Source organism: Argentina anserina, chromosome 3, assembly GCF_933775445.1.
Source record: "Argentina anserina chromosome 3, drPotAnse1.1, whole genome shotgun sequence".
Lineage (NCBI taxonomy): Eukaryota > Viridiplantae > Streptophyta > Magnoliopsida > Rosales > Rosaceae > Argentina > Argentina anserina.
This window is the reverse complement of record NC_065874.1, coordinates 24,367,965-24,389,742: the sequence shown is the minus strand read 5'-3', so window position 1 is coordinate 24,389,742 and position 21,778 is coordinate 24,367,965. Positions and strand designations below refer to the sequence as shown.

Sequence of the window (21,778 nt, the reverse complement as noted above, 5' to 3'; positions counted from 1 at the left end):
TTTATTTATTTGTAATTTTGTACGTAGTATTTTTTGATTTTGAATTACATGTAATTTGTTTATGGAGTGGGATACAAACATTGAAGAAAAAGAAGAAGAAGAAAATTACTAAAAGGTTTGATCACCTAATTGACTACAATCATATAAAATTATGAGCGTTGGCGTTGACCTTCGGCCTCGACATTATAGTTTTAGTGTTGCTGGACATGCTAGTTGTTTTCTCCAATCTCCGCTAGTATAACTTATAATTGGACAGTAGTGTCACCATCTTCACTAATAAACTGAAGTTCTGATAATGCTCATGAAAGCTAAATTTCTAATTTAAAACAAGATAGATCAATGATTGTTAATACGGTCAAAATATAACAAATGGAAATAAATAAAATTAAATTAAAGGTGTTAAAGGAAAAACACTATGTCTCTTCGTTAATGTAAAAAATGAGATGTGATTAAGTTATTAACATTCAATAGTTATTGTGTAACGTTTAGTTATTATTATCATCATAATGTACGATGTAATTACTGTTGTAATACTCTCCTTATATAAAAGGATCATGCAATAAAATGAGTAGATCAATTGCATTTTCCCTATAACATGTTATCAGTACATTTGTTTTAGATATGAGTCCATAAGCCAAAGAGGAAAAAAAAACCCTAGAATTTCTTATTGTCATTGGCTCCTTTTTTCGATAAAAGAAGTCAAAGAATAATAGTTATTTACTTTGGGCACCCAAATTTCTACTCTTGTCACCAAAATCAGCCGGCTTTCATCAATGTCGCCGATCTGCATGGCAACCATCGTACTCCGATGAGGATATGTTACACCAGCCTAGCACGACGGCCCCCAGCGAGGTCGATCGAATCCTAGCGCCGCCTCCATTCTGGAGACACCAGAATCCTAGTACTCCACCACATACTAACGCCGCCCTTGCACCTATGAGATCCATATCGGTGCAGAGCGCCAAGTCTTGAGTGTGACACGCCTCCCAAGGCACAAAACCCTCGACGATGATGGCACTGTCGAGCGCCGCCGCACCTACCCAACCCCACTCAGCCCGAGATCGACAAGGGCAGAACCTCCACATGTTGATGCGGCACTGATCCAGTTGCATAGATCTAGAATGTTAAACTGCACTACCGCTCGATTTATAAATCGCAAACCCAGACCTGGATCAGACCTAACCTTCACAAATCGATCTTCGAGCTCCGTCGATCGGCAAAGTCAATCTCTTGACACGATGTCCAATCTCGGAATGGAAAACCCCAACTTAGCCCACTCCAATCCTAGGATCCTTCGATCCGTCCCACATACAATTCAGGTAAATTGAAAGGTAGTTTTTGAAGATACTCTCTAGTAAATCAAAATAATTTAAACATTTATGATTAAATGTAACTAATCATATAAATGTTCTTGTTTCTGCATGTGATTTATTAATAACCACATGACGAGCATTCGAGCAACATGGAATCATGAGATTGAGAATCTCTTGATATGCAGTTTATTTGAGAAACTTATAACTAAGATTTAAACTAAAGTTGCCGCTTTTATTAAATTTCATTTAAATAAATGAATATACATGTTACATGAGCATTGTATTGTCTTAATAGTGTGACATGTTATATACTATGTCAATTAAATTTTTTTTCTTAGCATGTAATGCTATGATTTATGTTAAAGAATTATATCTATACATTCTTGAGCATGTTATATGAGTATGATTTTTGCCCCAAGTTTTGAAATCGTTTGAACATGTTGAATGCTATGTTTTATGAACATGGTATACGCTATGCCATTTTAATTTTTATTAAATATATTTGTTGCTTGGCATGTAAATGATTTGTAATGCTACTTTTTGGCATTATATATACTAGCCTAATACTTGTTAGAGGTGTTGAGATTATGGTCCGGCGGTTTCCTTCAATTATGGAGATTGTGGGTGAGTAAGTCAATAACCGTAAAAAAACTTTATTTTTGAGTTTATTTTTTGTCAAGTTATACTCTTATCCCTCCTGAAAATATATTAATCTCGTTCACACGGTCAGTAGCTGACCATGAAATTCATGCTCAACCACCATTGAATGTAAATCCAAGGGTGAGGAGAATCTTTTTAAAATTGAGTAATTTTGTTTTCAACCCTTGAATTTACATCCAATTGTAATTGAGTATGAATTCCATGATCAGCTATTGACTATGTGAACGAGACTGGAGAATATACATACATATAGTGGTGATTAATAAACTCTGGGCAAATTAGGCAATTCAAAAATTTAACCATTTGACTTTTTAGACTTCTCTTCTGGCTTTTATTAATAGATGTATCGTATTAAGCATAAGTGAGTAAATTATTTTGTGAATATTGCTTAACCTTGCTAAATCATTTACCCACATTTAATGATATGCTCTACTTGTTGCACATGCTATGTCTATATAATTTTTACATGTTATATGAAATAAGCACAATCTAACTTTTATTTCTTGAAAATTAATTAATTTGTATATCTTTATTGTGATGGTGTAACTTCGCAAAGCTTCAAAGATACCATAATGCATCTTGGTATGTTTAATTCGTATGTTTATTTAGAATTTTAGACTGCGAAATTATTAAGTCTTTTCATCTATCTACAGTTGGTTAAACCAGCACAACATATATTAGACTCTGAAGAATTTGAGTACTAATCTCCCTTACAAGCCAGTTAAGGCTCAACCATGATTGGATTCTGCAAACATGTTTCCAACACGTAGCTTGGAAGCATAATTAATCTTGAATGACAACATAAGGTCTTATCACACCCTGAGATCATTTCCGGGACCGGAATGCAACATTATTCATCGTAGTCCTGAATTAATAAGCAACCGACTCGTCGAATCTGACGTGTCGACAACCTATCAACTCAAAACTACAAGGCTATGAATAAATTATGAATATAGACTCGAACATCAAACAAAGCATGTCTAAGTCTCAATGGGCCAACTCGGTCCGACAAGAAAGTAAATGACAAGGTCGGAAGACGAGAATCACCAGAGAATGCCAAATGCGTCAACTGGGTCCTACTGGGAGATCGAGAAGCTGAGACAATGTGAAGTAGGATCCTCGAGACTGGGAAGCAATCAATGAGACATGAACGATCGAGCCTTCAGACCAACGCCACTAAAAACATGCAAAACAAAAAGGTGAGAACTCGTCTTCGCTAACTCGTTTTGGGGCCGATACCTTACCGAGGTAGGGTTTGAAAGCAAAAGAGAATAAGAGAAGGTTGTAATGCTCATATGTAAAAACATTTAAATGAACGCTCGAATAGAAAGTGGAAAAATAATGTAAAGAGATAACCAAAACAATGTTTGGTTATTGATAGGCAGAAAGATATCCATATGCGACAAATGACCAACTCCACTGCCGGGGGATATAATATATATAAAAGTATATATATAGACCATTTACGTAAAGATACGTAAAGAAAGTCAGACCGAGACAATAATATGTCTCCTTACAAGTAGGGCAAATAAGTTGAATCACGCAGATGTGAAAACATGCGACTCAGCTCAATATAATATGTGAATCGCAGGTGGACAAGCTTTGAGGCCTGCTTTCTCTCTCTTTCTCGAACCCAGCCACCATATATGCCGTCACTTGGAAGATCACACATATATGACGGAAGAGTCAACCACACCTCGTCGGCGTCGACATTAAAGCTATTTTCAAGGTTTGTTTGTTTCGCTTTTTTGGCGAACCAGAGACTGCGTCAAATTGATCAAGGCCTCAAGGTTTAGCGCATGGCTTCCGTCGACAAATTGATCAAGGCATTTACAATCATCATTTAGATCAGCCAATTATGAGGTTGCTCCGACGATGCATCTGATTTCAGGTTCCTTCAATCCAACACATAAGGTTGTTTTTATGGTTTTTCTTTATCTCAGATTTGATTGCTTATCTATGAATATGGATATACGTATTGCTTTGATTGCTCAAGGCCTCTGGTTCAATTGGTATTGTTTAATGTCTTCATGATTATTTGAAGAAACTTGTTTCATTGCGTTACAGTATTCACGGTAAAATTCATAGATCCAATGATAGTATGTTATATGTTTTATTTGATGTTATGTATGAACATGGTGCTATATTCTTATGTGAATGATTTTGTAACCAATACTATAACTAGTATGCAACAACTCTTGTAACTATGATAACATAAGTACTGTACTGGTAACTATCTATGTAACTATGTTGGTAGCTGTGTTTCTATTAAGTAATTGTTTGATAACTATGTAACTACTACTTTCATGTAGGTGCGATATTGAGAGATGCAATAGAGTGGAAGAAACGTTGTTGGTAAATATGAGCAACAGAGATGTAACATGTTCAATTGGTAACTATCTAAGTAACTATGTTTTGCAACTGTGTGATTACTATTTGGTAATTGTTCTCCTAGAATTTTATATGTCTGTGTACATATCATGTTACATTAATATCTTTTTTCTCATATATGCAGAATAAAATAGCCCCAAAACTAGGCAGTAAAAAAAAGACGTTAGTAGCAATGATGATGATAGATGTCACGAGCTAAGACAAAGATAGTTTTATGAATGAGAGTTTGTACCCCATTCTAGCATGACTGGTGAATGTACATGTAACCACCATCAATACCATATAACTATTAATATTAAGTAACTATTTCGGTAACTGTATTGACTATTGAGTTTAATGTCTATGTAATTGTTACGATAACTGTATTGACATGAATAATTATCTTGGTAACTATTCATGTAATGAATAACTATATTGGTAACTTTATTGACATAAAGTAACTATCTGGGTAACCTTAACCGTGTTAGCAAATACTCTTGTAACTATTCAAGTAACTAATTAGTCTTGTAACTACTCAAGCACCGTGACAATAGTGTGTCTCAACCATGTCACTAGGTTATGTAACTGACTAAGTAACTGTTTATGTATCTAGCCATATAACTACTCAAGTATTAACTATGTAACTACCCAACTATTTAGTCAAGTAATAACTCATGTAAATGAACCGCGTACTCATATGTATATGTTATAATGTTAGGTTTTTGTAATGTTACTTCAAGTGGCTAGTTTGCGAGTTACATGGAAGTTATATGCCAATTAATCATGTAACTGTCAATGTAACTACGCAACTGGTTAAGTAATTACTTATGTAACTAGACTACTCCACCGCCTTGATTGACCTTGACAACGCATCCTTCCCCCCTCAACGTCGTCCGCTACCGGATCTACAATATCATCATGCATATCTCGTGTTCTCAAATGTTTTTTCTTGGTCTTCTTCAAGCGAAAAACACCATTCCCGAGCGTAAATGTAGTGCAAATCTCTCCGGCGGGTAGGTTCAGCCTACTTTGGCTCATATTGCTTATTTTCTTTGTTTAATTTGGTTTCATTCTCTCATAGTAATTTTAATTCTCTGATTATGTTTTCTTCATTTGAATGAGAGCTTATGTTCCTCTCATTGCTTCTATTCTAAATCTCTGCTAATTTATGCTCGATATCGTAGTTAGGCTTGTTTTGGTGCTTGTAATTGGTGTATGTTTTGTTGGATTAAGAAATTGTTTGATGAGATTGGAAATTCAAGCTTGTTTTGGTCGAGTTGGTGACCTCGAATTCATTAACAAAATTGGATAATTAAGCACATAAGTAATGCATAGAAGGTGTTTGATAAAAGTCTTCAATTAGGTAGTTACATAGTCAGGCGGCTAGCTATGTGATCCGTTACATGACTACTTGGATGATATTAATAGTGATTTCTAGCCATTTAGATGGCCGGTTACATGGTTAGAATGCGCTATTGTTACGGTGAAGTGGGATGTCGTAAACAATTACTTGAATAGTTACTAAAGTAGTTACATAATTAGTTATTTAAGTATTGACATGGCCAATTTAAGTAGTTACATAGTAGTTATGTGAATGGTTGCATATTCAGTTACATAGACAATATTGTTCCATTAATTATTTGTTTGGTAGCTGTGTGGATATTGGTTTTTTGTAGGTGCGATGTTGGGAGATACAACATAGTAGAGTAAACATCGACATCATTTTCAAGGTAACCATTTTGCAATGATTTCCATGGAGCATATCAGACTGCTCTTGAAGTACTGAGATTTTTAATAGTTAACCAACATTTACATGTGTATATGTTGTTAGGTTCTTATAATGTTACTTCAAGTGGCTAGTTTGCATATTACATGAAAGTTATGTGGCAATTGGTCATGTAACTACCCAACGAGTCAAGTAACTACATATGTAACTAAATTACTCAAGTAACTTCTCATGTTACTAAAGTTTCTATGCACTACTTATGTAACTCATTTGGAACTACAAATTTATTGTTCATGTAAATGATTATTTGTATGGTATAACTAATTTTTTACACTACTCAATCCCCGTAACAATCGTATGTCTTAACCATGTCACTGGGCCATGACCAAGTAACTAGTTATATAACAGACCATGTAACTACTTAGATACTAGCTATGTAACTACCTAACTCTCTAGTCAAGTAACTACTCATGTAACTGAACTACGTACTTAGGTAACTGGTCATGTAACTACTCAATTATTTAGTTACTACTTGTATAATTACTCGTGTAAAGTAACTTGATTTGTCCGTTTATTGATCATTAACTACTTAGGTAACATGACATGTAACTATCAAAGTAACAACGGATTATTTGCAGTGTGCCGCTGCATGACAACATTATATGTTTGATCATGTCACTAGCTCATGTAACTGGTGATTATGTAACTGGTCATGCAACTACTCAAGTAACTGATCATATAGCTAACCACATATATAACTAGACATGTAACTACATTGGTAACTGGAGTAGTAATTACCAAGCTACTTAAGTAACTGATCATATAGCTAACCACATATATAACTAGACATGTAATTGTATTGGTAACTTGAGCAGTAACTACCAAGCTACTGGCCATGTTGTTGATTCTGGAAATGAAACTGGAGGAGTAATACCATACTGTTGTCTAAGCTATTAGGTAACTATAATGATAATTGTAGCAGCATGGTACTAAACCCAACACTATACTTCAATATATATATATATTTACCAAAATACCTCGATTTGAAAAGAAACAAGCCACAATATGAAATTGAAGAATGTAGGAGTTACCACACCATGAATCGGAATGAAAATTGTCAATAATTAAATGACTAGGTAGACATCAGTACCTTAGTAAGTGAGAAATAACTCATTGTAATATTACCACACCATTAACACTAGCAACATTCCTAAATTGTAGGTTTTTCTACATTCACAACCTCATTGAGAACTATTATCAAACACCTTATATGCATTAATTCATAAACACATGAAAAAACAACATTTAAGCAAGGCCAATGCCGAGGGGCTATATCATTAAGTTATACAACAATCAAAGCATCATATATATTCAAGCTCATAACTAAACAATCAAATTTGAGATAAAAAAATCATAAACAACATTGCTTCAACATGGTTGTGAATCGATGGAATATGATGCTTGATGCGTCGATCACTGAAGCTAAGACTCATATTGTCACCGATTTTAAGAGGATAACTCTGGAGGAGTCAAGGTTGATGTCATGTTTCTGATCTAGTACTAGGAGATATAGTCTGCTAAGTCATCGTCATTCTTGACCACTTAGTTGTAGTTCTTGAAAACTCAAGCTTTAGCCTAGCCTCCTCCTTCTCCTCTTGTTTCATCGCGAGCAAAGTAATTGGAGTCAGTGCCGAAGCTGTAGATCGCGAGATAGGTGTCGGTGGTGTTTTAAGTGAGGATGAGAGATGAGAAAGGTCAAAGGAGATCTCATTGGCGAGTTCGGTGGCTCAGATAGTGATTTGGTCCAGAGAGAGAGAGAGAGAGAGAGAGAGAGAGAGAGAGAGAGAGAGAGAGAGTTCAAAAAAGAGAAAAGAATCGGTTTGGTAGGAGTAAAAATCATGTTAGGAGTGAAAATTAGGTTTAAAATTGCATAAATGTCAGGCTAAAAATTGAAAATTGCTATTTTTAAAATTATTTTGTCAAAAGAATTGATCATTACATTTTTATCAAGTGATAAATTATGATATTTTTTTTAACATTTTGATCTTGAAATGACCCTTTTAAATAATTTCTTCATATAGTTACCACAGTAGTGTTTCTCACTGTTGACGCGTTCATGTCATGCAATGGATTCTTGAATAGCCGATTTTAATATCCGTTAAACAAACATGGTATTTTTATGAAAGTTGGGTCAAACTATATAAATCAGTTTGCCTTAGGTACCTCAAAGTTTTTCGTTCTTTGAAATTAGGGGTTACACCCCTTCAATTGCTTTAGGTAACAAATGAGTAACACGACTAGTCATCCAATGTGGGTAATTTCTTTGGTTATTAATGTGTTTGTATGATTGTGTATCGCGATATAGTTACCGCATTAGTGTTTCTCACTATTGACGCATTCGTGTCATGCAATGGATTGTCGAATAGCCAATATTAATATCCGCTAAACAACATTGTATTCTTATAAAAGTTGGGTCAAACTACATAAAATCAGTTTTTTCTAGTAGTCAAAAGTCGTTTGTGTCGTACAGGAAGTGTTATACCAAAAAATAATAACTTTATTAATGTCTGTTAAACAATCCTAATATATTAAAAAAGTTGTGTCAGATTGTACATATTAAGTTCATTCGTAATTGAAATGTTCAAATCGTGTAATGTGATTGTTCATTTTAGCTTATTTGAATAGTTCTCACTGCTACACAATTTGGGGAGCACAAGGTTCCATTACTGCCACACAAAATCGTAGGTTCCACTGTTACAAGTCGCTTTACAAAATGTGGATCCTCTTATTAAGTTACATTCACTTAACATTTAACAAATAATTGAAAATCATGTTTTCATTTTTTTACTCTTGAAGGCGTATTTATATTCACATCTCCTAAAATGATCAAGAGTCCTGTTTTTAAAAAATAATAATCAAGACACAGTTCAGAAAATATGACCTTTATGCTCTTCATCTTCTCCAAAAAGAAAAATAAGAAAAAAACATTATGTTCTTCATAATTGCCAAAGCGTTTCCCCAAACCATTCGTAAAAAAAATAAAAAATCAAACCATTCGTACACGAGCAACCAAACCATTTCCAAGCCTTATCGTGGCAGTTTCCCAGTTTTCCCATACCTACCAATATGTCCCTGGCCAACCCCACTCTCACTGCACAAATCCCACATCGCTTTCCTAATAACACGGCGCGTGTTGTAATGCTCAGAATTCCCCGGCACGGTCTGTGAGGTCGTGGGCGAGGGCAAATCTGTCATTTAATTTTCTACTCTCGTCTTGGTCTTCTAAAACGCCAACCTTCCTCATCACGTCTCCGACTCTTGCTATATATACATGCATATTCACTCTCTCACTCTCACCCACGCTCCACTCTTCGTCTTCTCTCTCTCTCTAAAACCACCAAAACCATCTCCACTTTCTCTCTCTACAAACCATTCCACTCCCTCCTCCTCTCTCTAGCTCAATCTGAGAGCCGACGCTGAAATGTCAAATCGCGGCAGCTCAACCGGTGGTCGTGGCGGCGGAGGCCGCGGCGGCCGAGGAAGAACAGGTCCCGGCGGTCCGGCCAGAGGCTCAGGCTCCACTCCTGCTCCTGCGCCTTCTCCGTCGCGTGCTCCTGCGCCTTCTCCGGCGCACTCTCCTGCTCCTGCTCAGGCATCGTCGAGCGCGGCTCCGGCTCAGCCGGGAGCTGGCTCCTCGTCGGCGGCGGCTTCGCTGGCGAGCGAGGTGGAGCAGAAGCTCTCATTGGCTCCGGCGACGCTGCCTCCGTCGACGGCCAAGGCAGTTAGGTTTCCGGCGAGGCCGGGTTTCGGTACGGCCGGTAAGAAAGTCCAAGTCAGGGCTAACCACTTTCTGGTGGAGATTCGTGAAAGAGATCTGCATCACTACGATGTGAGTCCTCTGTTTTCTTACCTCCATTTACTTCCGCTTTGAATTTTGGTTATGATTTGTATCTGTATAATTTATCGTTGTTTTACATGATTTTTGTTGTTGCTGTTCATCTTAAAAATTTGTTCTTAACCTCTCTATTTAGTTGAGAAATTCTTGTAGTTTTCTTTTTGAAGATTGTAGGTTTGCTGTTCATCTTTTTACTCTGTTATTTTGTGGCTTAGTCCTGCTTGAGATGTATGTAAAATCTGTTTCTCTTTGTTTCATTAACTTTTGCTTTAATTTCTTCCTGTTTTTCTGTTTTAATTTTGATTTTGATTTTCGATATGTATTTGTGGGCTGCATAGCTTCTGTGTACTCTATCTTCATTTTGTCTTGGTTAGGCTTTTGTGCTACGTGGAGATTTACATGTTTTCTTTCATGGTCTTAGGTCTCAATCAGCCCCGATGTTCCTTCAAAGAAGACCAACAAAGACATCATCAACGAGCTGGTTAAGCTGTATGCTGAGTCTCACATGGGGAAGAGAATGCTAGCCTACGACGGCATGAAGAGTATCTACACTGCTGGACCTTTGCCCTTCTCTTCAAAGGAGTTTGTGGTCAAGCTACCTGAGAGAGAAGGTCGCGGTGGACCTAAATCGAAAAGGTATATACATATGAGGGCTTTGGTTTCTTGTATGCGGTTTTGTTGTTTTCTTAAGGCTGCCTCTGTTTTCTGAATCTAACATGTGGTTGGATGTGTCTCTTACAGGAAAGATAGGGAGTTCAAAGTCTGCATTAAGTTGGCGAATAAGCCTGACCTGTATCAGCTACAGCAGTACTTACTGCAGAGGCACCATGAAACACCACAAGAGACCATCCAAGCTCTTGATGTTGTTCTTAGAGCTGCACCTTCGCAGAGGTATACTCTCGTTTATGTTTCTGCTGTTTCGTTCTGGGTAACAGATGCTAATTGGATTGTTCTAATGTTTTATATTTTTTATGCAGATACTGTGTGATTGGTAGGTCATTTTTTGACCCATCTCTTGGTCACAAAGGTCCGCTTGAGAATGGCTTGGAATACTGGAGGGGCTATTACCAGAGTCTAAGGCCTACTCAATTTGGTCTATCTCTTAACGTTGGTATGTTCTAACTTGATTTTGTTTTTCTACTTTTTTTTTAACTGCACTATGTAGCAACATGCTGATAGTTCAATGTAATTGTGCAGATATCTCTGCAAGGGCCTTTTATGAGCCTATTCTGGTGACAGAGTTTGTGAAAAGACACTTGGGTCGCAATGATCTCTCAAAGGGTCTGTCGGACCGTGATTGTCTTAAGGTATTATAATTATACGTTCTTTTGATTGGTCTATCCCAACATAATGTTCTTCTCTGGCAATTGATGAGTAACGTTGAGGCTGTATATTTGGCATGGAGCTTACCTTTAATATTGGCACATGTCTTTGTGAATATTGAACGGTCTTTTTGGGATGTACACCACCTCTGTTGAGTAAAACTATTGTATCAACATGGCTAATTTCTTCATACTGTTGATCTCACAATCTCACATGGGTTGCTTGTGAATAGTCGTACCTCTCATATTTGTAACATGTGATTGTTGTTTACAGCTGAAGAGAAACCTGAAAGGAGTCAAGGTAACCTGCATTGGCAGCAGGACCCATCGAATTACTGGGGTGACTTTACAGCCACTAAGCAGATTAACGTAAGTACTCTAATATTTATGAGTGCTTTTATTTGAGCTGTTTTGTTCAGTATCTGTACTGGTAACATTTTGTTGAACTTTGGGATTTAGGTTCACTCTCGAGGACAAGCAAACTAAAGTGTTTGTGATTCAATATTATCACGAGAAGTATAGTATTGACCTAAAACATGTGGCTCTGCCTGCCCTTCAATCTGGAAATGAATCAAGACCTACTTATTTGCCCATGGAGGTGTTCCCTTGCTCTTGACTCAATAAACGTCTTATTTTTTGGTAATTGTTTTAATTCTCATACTTTCCTTTAGGGGGGCAGATTATGAACGTAATATTTTTTTCTCGCAGCTTTGTTCGATTGTTCCTGGGCAGAGATACACAAGGAAACTTAATGAGAAGCAAGTAACAAACATGCTGAGAGCAACTTGTCAACGGCCAAAGGAGAGGGAAGGCAATATACAGGAGGTAAAAATTGTGTTACATGTTGACAGCAATTGGTTATCTTTTATACAATTCTAAAGATATTTTGATGTAATCTTGTATTGTGTCCTTACATTTGTACAAATGTACAATTGATAGATGGTGAGGCGAAATAATTACAATGGGGAGCGTCTTGTAAGCAGTGAATTTGGTATTAATGTGAAAGAACAAATGGCACTAGTGGATGCTAGAGTGTTAGCACCTCCAATGGTAATTGCTGCTCATTTATGTTTCTGTAATTAGATTGATATTAGTCTGTCTCATTGTAATGAGGAATTATATTACGCTCTTTGTCACAGCTAAAGTACCATGAAAGTGGTCGTGAGAGCACGGATACTCCCCGGATGGGTGCATGGAACATGATCAATAAGGTAAGGTTCTCTTTTTCCCAAGATCTTTTATTCTTTTAAAAGGAGTGTGTACAAAGCTTCATCTGTTTTTTTTTTTTTTATAAAGAAGCAGGATTTCATGCATGTTTTGTACGTTTTGCTCTTGGACCTTGCGTTTGAATATCAATGCTTTTGTTTCAAATTAAAAGCAACTTTATCATGCTGTACTTAATGTGATTTTTGTTCCTGTTTCGTAGAAAATGGTTAATGGTGCCCGAGTGGATCATTGGACATTTGTCAATTTCTCCTCCAGACTCCGTGGAGATTTTAATGATCGCTTTTGTGAAGATCTTGTCAACATGTGCAACAGTAAAGGAGTTGTATGTCTATCTTGTTTTGTTGTTTCATGGTGTGCTGTTTCATCCTAGATGTGTTTTATTAGACTTCTGACCGTTTTACTTTCTAGGTGTTCAATTCAATGCCTTTACTTCCAGTACAGTCAGCTCATCCTAATCAAATTGAGAGGGTTCTCAGGGATATTCATAAGCAGTCTGTTCAGAGACTGAAAGAGATGGGACAAACCGACAAACATCTTCAGTTGTTGCTCATCATCTTGCCTGATGTGACAGGATCTTATGGTGAGGACCAAACTTGATCCCATAACTGTTCTCTGTTGATGTGTGATTGTGCTTAGGTTTTGATCTTTCTTTTGCAGGCCCCATCAAAAGAATCTGTGAAACGGAGCTTGGGATTGTCTCCCAGTGCTGTAATCCTAGCAAAGTCATGAAGCTTAGTAAGCAGTATCTTGAGAATCTGTCCCTTAAGATTAATGTCAAGGTTGGTGGCAGAAACACTGTGTTAAATGATGCCATTCAGAGAAGAATTCCTCTTGTCAGTGATCGTCCTACAATCATTATTGGTGCTGATGTCACCCATCCACAGCCTGGGGAAGACAGTAGTCCATCCATAGCAGCAGTGAGTTCTTTTTTTTTTTTGCTGCTGTTTTTGTGTAGGTTACATTCTTTTTTTTTTGCGCTGTTTATTTATATCAATTTCTTTGTACTTTCTTCTGTTTTACCTGGTTATATTTTTCCTGTTAGGTGGTTGCCTCAATGGACTGGCCTGAGGTCTCTAAGTATAGAGGAATTGTATCAGGACAGAAGCACAGAGAAGAGATAATTCAAGATCTTTACAAACAAACTCATGATGAAAAGCGAGGGGTGGTTCAATCTGGAATGATTAGGTATGGGACTGAAGACAGCCCTCCTCTCTCCCTTCTCATCTTATCTGGATGGTTTGTTTGTTCATTTTTTTTAAATATTTTTGCTTACCAGCGCATTCTATTGCCTGTTTATGCAGAGAACTTTTCATTTCATTCCGAAGATCGACTGGGCAAAAACCGCACAGAATCATCTTCTATAGGTAGATTTATTCTTTTTTTTTTCCTGTGATCATTCAAATTCAAGTAACAGTCACTGATATCTGACTTTAATACTTGACAGGGATGGTGTCAGTGAAGGCCAGTTTAGCCAAGTACTGCTTTATGAGATGGATGCAATACGGAGGGTATGTCTCCCTAGTAATTATCAAAATTCTCTTGACCAGACCTAATTATATCCTCTTGATGATGCAATGTGGTTGCTAACAAATTCATTTTAACTTGTATGTTTGATGTTAACAGGCCTGCGCTTCTTTGGAAGAGGGGTATATGCCACCTATTACTTTCATAGTGGTGCAGAAAAGGCACCACACGCGTCTTTTCCCAGTTGACAACCAGGCAGATAGGAGCGGCAATATTCAACCAGGTTTCAGCATCATCTCCCTCCCTCTTCCCCCCCCCCCCCTCTCTCTCTCTCTCTCTCATATTCTAAATTTTAACTGTTTCAATCTTTATGTTTAGGAACTGTGGTGGATACCAAGATATGCCATCCAACAGAATTTGATTTCTACCTCAATAGCCATGCTGGAATTCAGGTTGGTACCAACTTCAGCTTGATATTATTCTTTACATGTAGTTCCCTTAATTCAGGTTGGTACCAACTTCAGCTTGATATTATTCTTTACATGTAGTTCCCTTCTCCATTTTGCTGGTGTAGTTTTATAATCTTCTATGCTAAATATGAAAGTGTTCTTCTGTCTGTGTAGGGAACAAGTCGACCGACTCATTACCATGTACTGTTTGATGAGAACAACTTCACTGCAGATAAGTTGCAGACTCTCACCAACAATCTCTGCTACACGTAAGTACAACATAGTCTCTGTTCTTGCTTATTACTGAGTTTAAATATTCTGGCTTTCTAATTCTTATGTTTGCTCAAATCTGCAGTTATGCAAGGTGCACACGCTCGGTTTCTATAGGTGTGTAAACTGAACATGTAAATTTGCCATGCTTGTGCTTTTAGTTATATAAATCATTCTGATCCTTGCATGATACTTGTACTGCAGTTCCTCCTGCCTATTATGCCCATCTTGCTGCATTCAGAGCACGATACTACATTGAGGGCGATACATCTGATGGTGCTTCAATTGGCAGAGGCAGTGGTGGCAGTGGTGGACAGAGCCAAGTTGTTCCGAATGTGCACGACTTTGTTAAGGATGTCATGTTCTTCTGCTGAACCAGAGTCGAGATAACCAACCGTCATAGCCTCTTTTGTGCAGTTGCCTATTTTTGGGATTAGGCACTTTTTTTAAATCTAGTAGGCCTCAATATAGTCAGTCTTTTAGTTTACACCAGACAGTCTAATCTAATTAGCGGATGTTGCTAAATGTAAATTCCATAGTTGGGGCAGCTAGAAGTACATTTGGTCAGTGGCCTTGGTCATCAACTATCTGCGTCTTTTGGATATGATAATTCTCCAAATCAATACCTTATTACATGTGTTTCTTGCTATTGTCTTCTGTTATGAGTTGCGTATATTATTTCTTGAGATTCTAGCAATATTGCCAATTATATTATCAAATCTATCAATCATCTGAAGATGGTTGAGAGAGAGAAAAGAGATAATCTGGTTCACTTACCTGTTGATTGCAGCTTGCTCTAGTGGCACAGCTTCAAGCTTGGATTCTGCTTGTGAATTATACATGTTCAGGGTTTGTTTGTTTGTATGTTGCTTGGCAAATGTGGTCTGAAGGGTAAGCTTGGTGTTGGGATTTAAGGGTTTTGAGTTTTCAACCTTGTTGGGAAGGCCTTATATATGTATGTGGGTAACGACCATGCTTGTTGTGCAAGATTAGGGATAGGGTCTGATTGACATACCCTTATAATAAGAGGATTTGAAATAATTATGGTAAGGAATATGAACTAACTTTACTGTCAATTCCCCGCTTTCCCTTTGTCATACAGTTAGATAAAAAAGACATCTTCTTACCTTGCTTGTGAAAAATTATCGAACGGCGACTGGTAGTTTGGCATACTCAATGCACCTATATCCTCTATCCAAAAAGTTGGGGATTGTGGATTGGGAAAAATCAAGTATATCTCCTCTATCCAAAAAGTTCATAAGCCCCTCAAAATTAGATGTGCAAGAAATTGGAAAAGTAATTTGATACTAGAGTGGTGTTTGAAAATCTTTTATTTGAGCACGAGTTTAGTTGAAAATTCGGTAACCGCATGAATCAGACAAATATTGCAAGCGTGCGTACCTAATTACCACATTTAACCAATTGTCATTTTGTGCTGTCAATTCGTATCTAGTATTAAGACGTGAGAAAAATGTAACGTATTCTCAATTGGCAAACATGCAAGTGTTGTAATTTGATAACATGGAAAAAATGTTACATTGAATGAAAGTTCTTCGTAATCATTACCTTGTTCAGTGATTCATATCATTTTCCATTGTAGTCCAATCTCATCTCAATTTTGTTCAATTGCTTTAACCCATTAACACCAAGGTTGGTTGCAATGTAACGAACAAGGTTAGTTGTTGGAACACACTCCGCGCAGAGACGAGGGTAAATTCGTCATTGTGGATCAGCCGTAACTTCCTTCGTCTTCTCGCTTTCCCATATAACCTCTCCATATTTCCCTCTCTCACGATAAAGTCGGTTTCCTAGATTCTCTCTCCCACACACTCCTCTCTCTCTCTCTCTCTCTCTCTCTCTCTCTCCGGCGACAATGTCCGGACGCGGCCGAGGCCGGCATCATTCCGACGCTCGCTCTAACCCCTCGCACGGCGGAGGCGGCAGGGGACGCGGCAGAGGAGGTTCCAGCGGCGGAGCAAGTTCAGGCGCCGTTGCTTCGGCACCGCCTCAAAATCCTACTCCTTATCCTCCGCCACCGGCGTCATCAAGTTCGACTCCGGCGGCTTCTTCGCTGAGTAGCGACATGGAGCAGAAGTTGACACTGGTGTCGTCAACTACGAATACGTCGGCGGCCGTGGCTGTTGTGCCGCCGTCGTCGTCGAAGGCGGTGAAGCCTCCGCCGCAGAGGCCGGGGTTCGGGACGGCCGGGAAGAAAATTCAGGTCAGGGCCAACCACTTCCTGGTGCAGGTTGCAGAGAGAGACCTCCACCACTACGATGTAAGTTTCCTTTTTTACTTGCCTATGAATTTCACTTTTACCGCGGTAAAAAAAAGAAAGAATAACAAATTTAACTGTATCATCTTTTCCATTTCTTGATGAATCTTGTTCTGGTTATGTTTTCTTTGGTGATAAATGTACTAGAGTTAGTGTAGGTTGGAGTTCTTGACATTTTGTTATCGTGCGTACATGAATCAGGTAAGCATTAGCCCAGAAGTGACATCGAAAAAGATTCACAGGGATGTGATAAACCAGTTGGTTCATTTGTATTCCGAGACGCATTTAGGGAAGAGGATTCCGGCTTATGATGGCATGAAGAGCCTCTATACCGGAGGTCCATTGCCGTTTTCTTCCAAGGAGTTTGTTGTTAAATTGGTTCCAAAGGATACAGGCTCATCAAGTTCGAATAGGTAGTCCATATTTCTCATTTGCTTTGAGTTTTATGTGTATTTATGTACTTATTGATGTAGCTGTTGCTGTATTTTGAAGTCTGTTTGAATGTGATCTGTGCCCCGTTTTCAGTCTCAAAAAGGATCGAGAGTTTAGGGTGGTACTCACTTTGGTCAACAAGCCAGACCTTTATCAACTGCAACAGTTTTTGCGCAGCCGGAGTGTTGAAATGCCTCAAAAGGCTATACAAGTCCTTGATGTTGCTCTGAGAGCTACACCATCAGAGAAGTAAACTCCACTTCATAGAAAACTTTGTTGCATCCCTTTTCATGATTTTGTGTATTTTTGTTTCATTATGTATATTGTATTGCAGGTACACTGTTATCGAGAGGTCATTTTTCTCCCCTGAGCTTGGTGAAAAGGGCAGTCTAGGTGAAGGTTTGGAATACTGGAAAGGGTTTTACCAAAGCTTACGCCCAACACAGCTAGGACTTTCTTTTAATATTGGTAGTTTACTGACAATTTTTTCCATGACTAACTTGGTATAGTGAAGACCTTTGCTCCATCACTGATTTTCAATAATGTCGCAGATGTGTCAGCCCGATCTTTCTTCGAACCCATTTTGGTGAATGAGTTTCTCGCTAGGTATTTTAACTATACTGATCGTTCCAGGCCTTTGCCTGATCGTGATTGTATGAAGGTATGTTGAATTTCTTATTGTAATCTACATGTTGCATTTTTAATCTGTCTTTCTCCTAAATCTGTTTTTTTTAAGCTACAATGAGCATAGTCAGCTCCATTATATGATATTCTTAGTATTCACCTCATGTTTAATATTCTGGGTTTACTTTTGTTTGTTCGCTTGTTTTTCTTCAGATATTTTTTACTTACGCATGAGTATGCACTTGTGTTTTCATTACAGTGGAACGGTTTGTGACATACTCTAACTAATAATTATGTACAGGTGAAAAGATCATTGAAGCGGATCAAAGTAGAAGTTATTTTAATGGACTGGACCAAAAACAAAGAAGTTAAGAGAACTTACACAATCAATGGACTATCTGCAGAACCCTTGGGTCAGTTAAAGTGAGTTTCCCGTAATCTATCCACCTGCTTATTCTACGTGTAAGTATTTTTGTTAGATACATAAATACTCAATTTTGTCTCGTAGATTTACCTGTGAAGGTGAGGACACATCAGTTGTTCAATATTATCGTAAGAAGTACAACATTGATCTCAAATATGGAGCTTGGCCTGCCATTCAAGCTGGCAATGATTCAAAATCTATATACTTGCCTATGGAGGTTCCGTTTTTCTTGTCCTTTTAAAACTGTTCATTATCTGTGCTTGGATATCATCTATCCAAGGATGGTATTAATCTTTAGATAGATGACTTATTTATTTCATTCTATATTTTTGCAGCTTTGCAAAATTGTTGCTGGGCAGAGATACACAAAGAAACTGAATCAAAGACAAGTCACTAACCTACTAAGAGCAACATGTCAACGTCCTCGGAACAGGCAAAATGATATAATAGAGGTAAAACATTGGCAGCTGGTTTTTATTTTTGGCTGTGAAATATTTCTGTCTTCTGTGTGCTCATACTTATACATCTCCTGGCAGATGAATAGGAAGAAAACCAACAATAGAGATGATAAAGAATTTCTTATAAGAAAGGAATTTGGATTACAAGTGAGAGAGGAAATGACATTGGTTAATGCACGAGTTTTACCACCTCCTTTGGTAATTATTGATCTTTAATTTCAATTTTTCTATTCCGTTATTTGTTCTTTCACTGAGTAATTAGTTCGTTTGCTATAGCTCAAATACCATGACAGTGGACGTGAAACAAGTGTTTATCCCCAGATGGGGCAGTGGAACATGACGAACAAGGTAGATCTCAATTACTAATTTTTGACTTTGGAGGTTGCATTTTAAATCAAAATTAAAATACTGATTTTGTTAAATTGATTGTAGAAAATGGTCAATGGTGCAAGATTGCAATTTTGGGCATTTGTCAATTTCTCCAGACTATCCCATGATGTTACTTTCCAATTTCTTGACTCCTTGGTCAATGTGTGTAATAGTAAGGGGATGGTATGGCTCTGATCATTTACTGATCACTCAAGTGTGTCAAATTTTGCCTTGAATTATTTCAATTGACTGGTTTCTCTTTATGATCAATCTTTTTAGGAATTTTCCCCCCAACCCTTGCTTCCAGTACAGTCATCTCATCCTGGACAAATTGAGAAGGTACTCAGGGATATTCACAAGATGTCTGCTCAGAAGAGAAAGCAACTTCAGTTATTAATTGTCATTTTGCCTGATTTCGGCGATTCATCTTATGGTGAGTATAAATCAAAGTAATCAGGACCCAAACTATGGTATAATGCAGAAAAGTTTTAACTTAAAAATTGATGGTGCTGATATGATTGCAGGGAAGATTAAACGAACCTGTGAAACCGAATTAGGAATTGTGTCTCAGTGTTGTGAACCCAAGAAAGTACAAAAGCTCAACTCACAATATCTGGAAAATCTTGCACTTAAGATCAATGTGAAGGTTTGTTCTGTAGAGTCCGCACATTCTCTTGCACATTTCCTCTTGCGTGCACCATAAGAACGTAATTATTGAACCATAAATTATTTTGTAGGCAGGTGGACGAAACACTGTTTTGAATGATGCAATTTGCAAAAAGATGCCTGTTGTGACCGATCGCCTCCCTACAATTATCTTTGGAGCAGATGTTACTCATGCAGCAGCCGGGGATGACAGTAGTCCATCAGTAGCAGCAGTGAGTTCGATCATATATTATGTCTGTCTTAAAGGCTGTTGGTGGTGCTGTTTTTAACTCACTAGTTCTTAAACAGGTCGTGGCCTCAACAGATTGGCCAGAGGTCACAAACTATAGAGCAATTGTCTCAGCGCAGCCCCGTGATGAAATAATCAAAGATCTTTATAAATTGCACAAATCTGAGAAGGGGGGTTTGGTTCACGGAGGAATGATAAGGTTAGGAGTTCATATGTAACTGTGATTCTTCTTTTCCCTTCAAAAATCACCTTTCTTATCCCTTTTCGTTTCACATGTGTAGGGAACTTTTCTTTGCATTCTACAAACAAAAGAGATTAAAGCCGTCGAGAATTATATTTTACAGGTAATGTTGTTGGTAATTTTAATTCAGTCAAGCAGAATATCACATTTACATTATCTGATATGCTCTGCTGTTACAGGGACGGGGTGGGTGAAAGCCAATTCAGCCAAGTTTTGCTACATGAGATTGATGCTATAAGAAAGGTATATAATAGGTGACAGATAAGCAATAATCTTTATGGTTTACTAATTATCAGTGTGAATGGAGGATTTGATTCTATATCTATGCTTTCTCTTTTTTGTAACAGGCTTGTGCTTCTTTGGAGGACGGATACATGCCACCAATTACGTTTGTGGTGGTACAGAAAAGGCATCACACTCGCCTGTTCCCTGCTGATCATAACAATCGTGGTCTGATGGATAGGAGTGGAAATATCCAACCAGGTTTTTTATCTACTTTTACCAAATAAATGTAATTTCTGATTTCTGGTCCAAGTGTTTTAACTGTTTCAGCCTAACTATGTTTAGGTACTGTTGTCGACACTGAGATTTGCCACCCTACTGAATTTGACTTTTATCTCAATAGTCACGCCGGAATCCAGGTACTGTAGTCTTTTGGTTACAAAATTGTGGTTTCCTCGTAGTCTTCATAGTGATAGGGATGCACATTTAGCGGATAGATTTAATATGAATTCTGCTGTGGATCTCATGTAGGGAACAAGCCGGCCAGCACACTACCATGTGTTGTTAGATGAAAACAGATTCACTGGCGATGGTTTGCAAGTTTTAACAAACAATTTATGCTATACGTAAGTACACAAAGATCCTTTTATTCATTCAATTGGGAACAAATATTGTTTTCTGTGACTCAGAAAATTTGATTCTGCTAACTTTTCAGGTATGCAAGGTGTACACGATCGGTCTCAATAGGTACTCTCGTAACTCTTCCTCTTTTCTCTTTTGATCGCATCATGTTATTATCTTGGAGTTAGCTGTGTTCTGATGTCTGTTTCCGGCGAGCAGTGCCTCCCGCGTACTATGCTCACTTGGTAGCTTTTCGAGCACGGCATTACATTGACAGTGACTCATCGGATGCTGGTTCTATAACTGGCGGGGGTGCACATGTTATCCGAGCCCTTCCGGAGATCAAAGAAAATGTGAAAGATGTCATGTTTTATTGCTGATCGATAATAATTGCTACTAATATGACGATTATGTAGTGTAGTATACTTTTGCAACCCGTTTTCTATTATATATATTGACATTGATACGGCCATTATCAATCTGAGAGACTGAGATGCATGATGCAAGTTCCATAGGCCAAA

The 21,778-nt window shown here is 37.8% G+C and overlaps 2 protein-coding genes across 2 annotated transcripts; both read left to right on the top strand.

Moving 5' to 3' along the window:
* Window positions 1–9,445: 9,445 nt before the first annotated feature.
* Window positions 9,446–15,345, top strand: LOC126788139 (protein argonaute 5). Its single transcript, XM_050514106.1, has 21 exons — window positions 9,446–9,958; window positions 10,386–10,600; window positions 10,706–10,855; window positions 10,942–11,075; window positions 11,162–11,271; window positions 11,561–11,655; window positions 11,746–11,884; window positions 11,995–12,111; window positions 12,226–12,336; window positions 12,426–12,497; window positions 12,713–12,835; window positions 12,922–13,093; window positions 13,171–13,430; window positions 13,556–13,698; window positions 13,815–13,877; window positions 13,958–14,021; window positions 14,137–14,260; window positions 14,356–14,429; window positions 14,601–14,695; window positions 14,782–14,813; window positions 14,901–15,345. The coding sequence occupies exons 1-21, from the start codon at window positions 9,551–9,553 to the stop codon at window positions 15,068–15,070; spliced, it is 2,871 nt and encodes a 956-aa protein (XP_050370063.1). The 5' UTR covers window positions 9,446–9,550; the 3' UTR covers window positions 15,071–15,345.
* A 1,189-nt stretch (window positions 15,346–16,534) lies between these two features.
* LOC126788147 (protein argonaute 5-like) lies at window positions 16,535–21,658 on the top strand. The gene is made up of 22 exons (XM_050514114.1): window positions 16,535–16,974; window positions 17,173–17,384; window positions 17,497–17,652; window positions 17,738–17,871; window positions 17,955–18,064; window positions 18,329–18,450; window positions 18,536–18,668; window positions 18,787–18,903; window positions 18,988–19,107; window positions 19,186–19,257; window positions 19,342–19,461; window positions 19,558–19,711; window positions 19,803–19,924; window positions 20,016–20,156; window positions 20,233–20,372; window positions 20,455–20,517; window positions 20,594–20,657; window positions 20,762–20,897; window positions 20,982–21,055; window positions 21,168–21,262; window positions 21,352–21,383; window positions 21,477–21,658. The coding sequence occupies exons 1-22, from the start codon at window positions 16,570–16,572 to the stop codon at window positions 21,635–21,637; spliced, it is 2,883 nt and encodes a 960-aa protein (XP_050370071.1). The 5' UTR covers window positions 16,535–16,569; the 3' UTR covers window positions 21,638–21,658.
* Window positions 21,659–21,778: the final 120 nt, after the last annotated feature.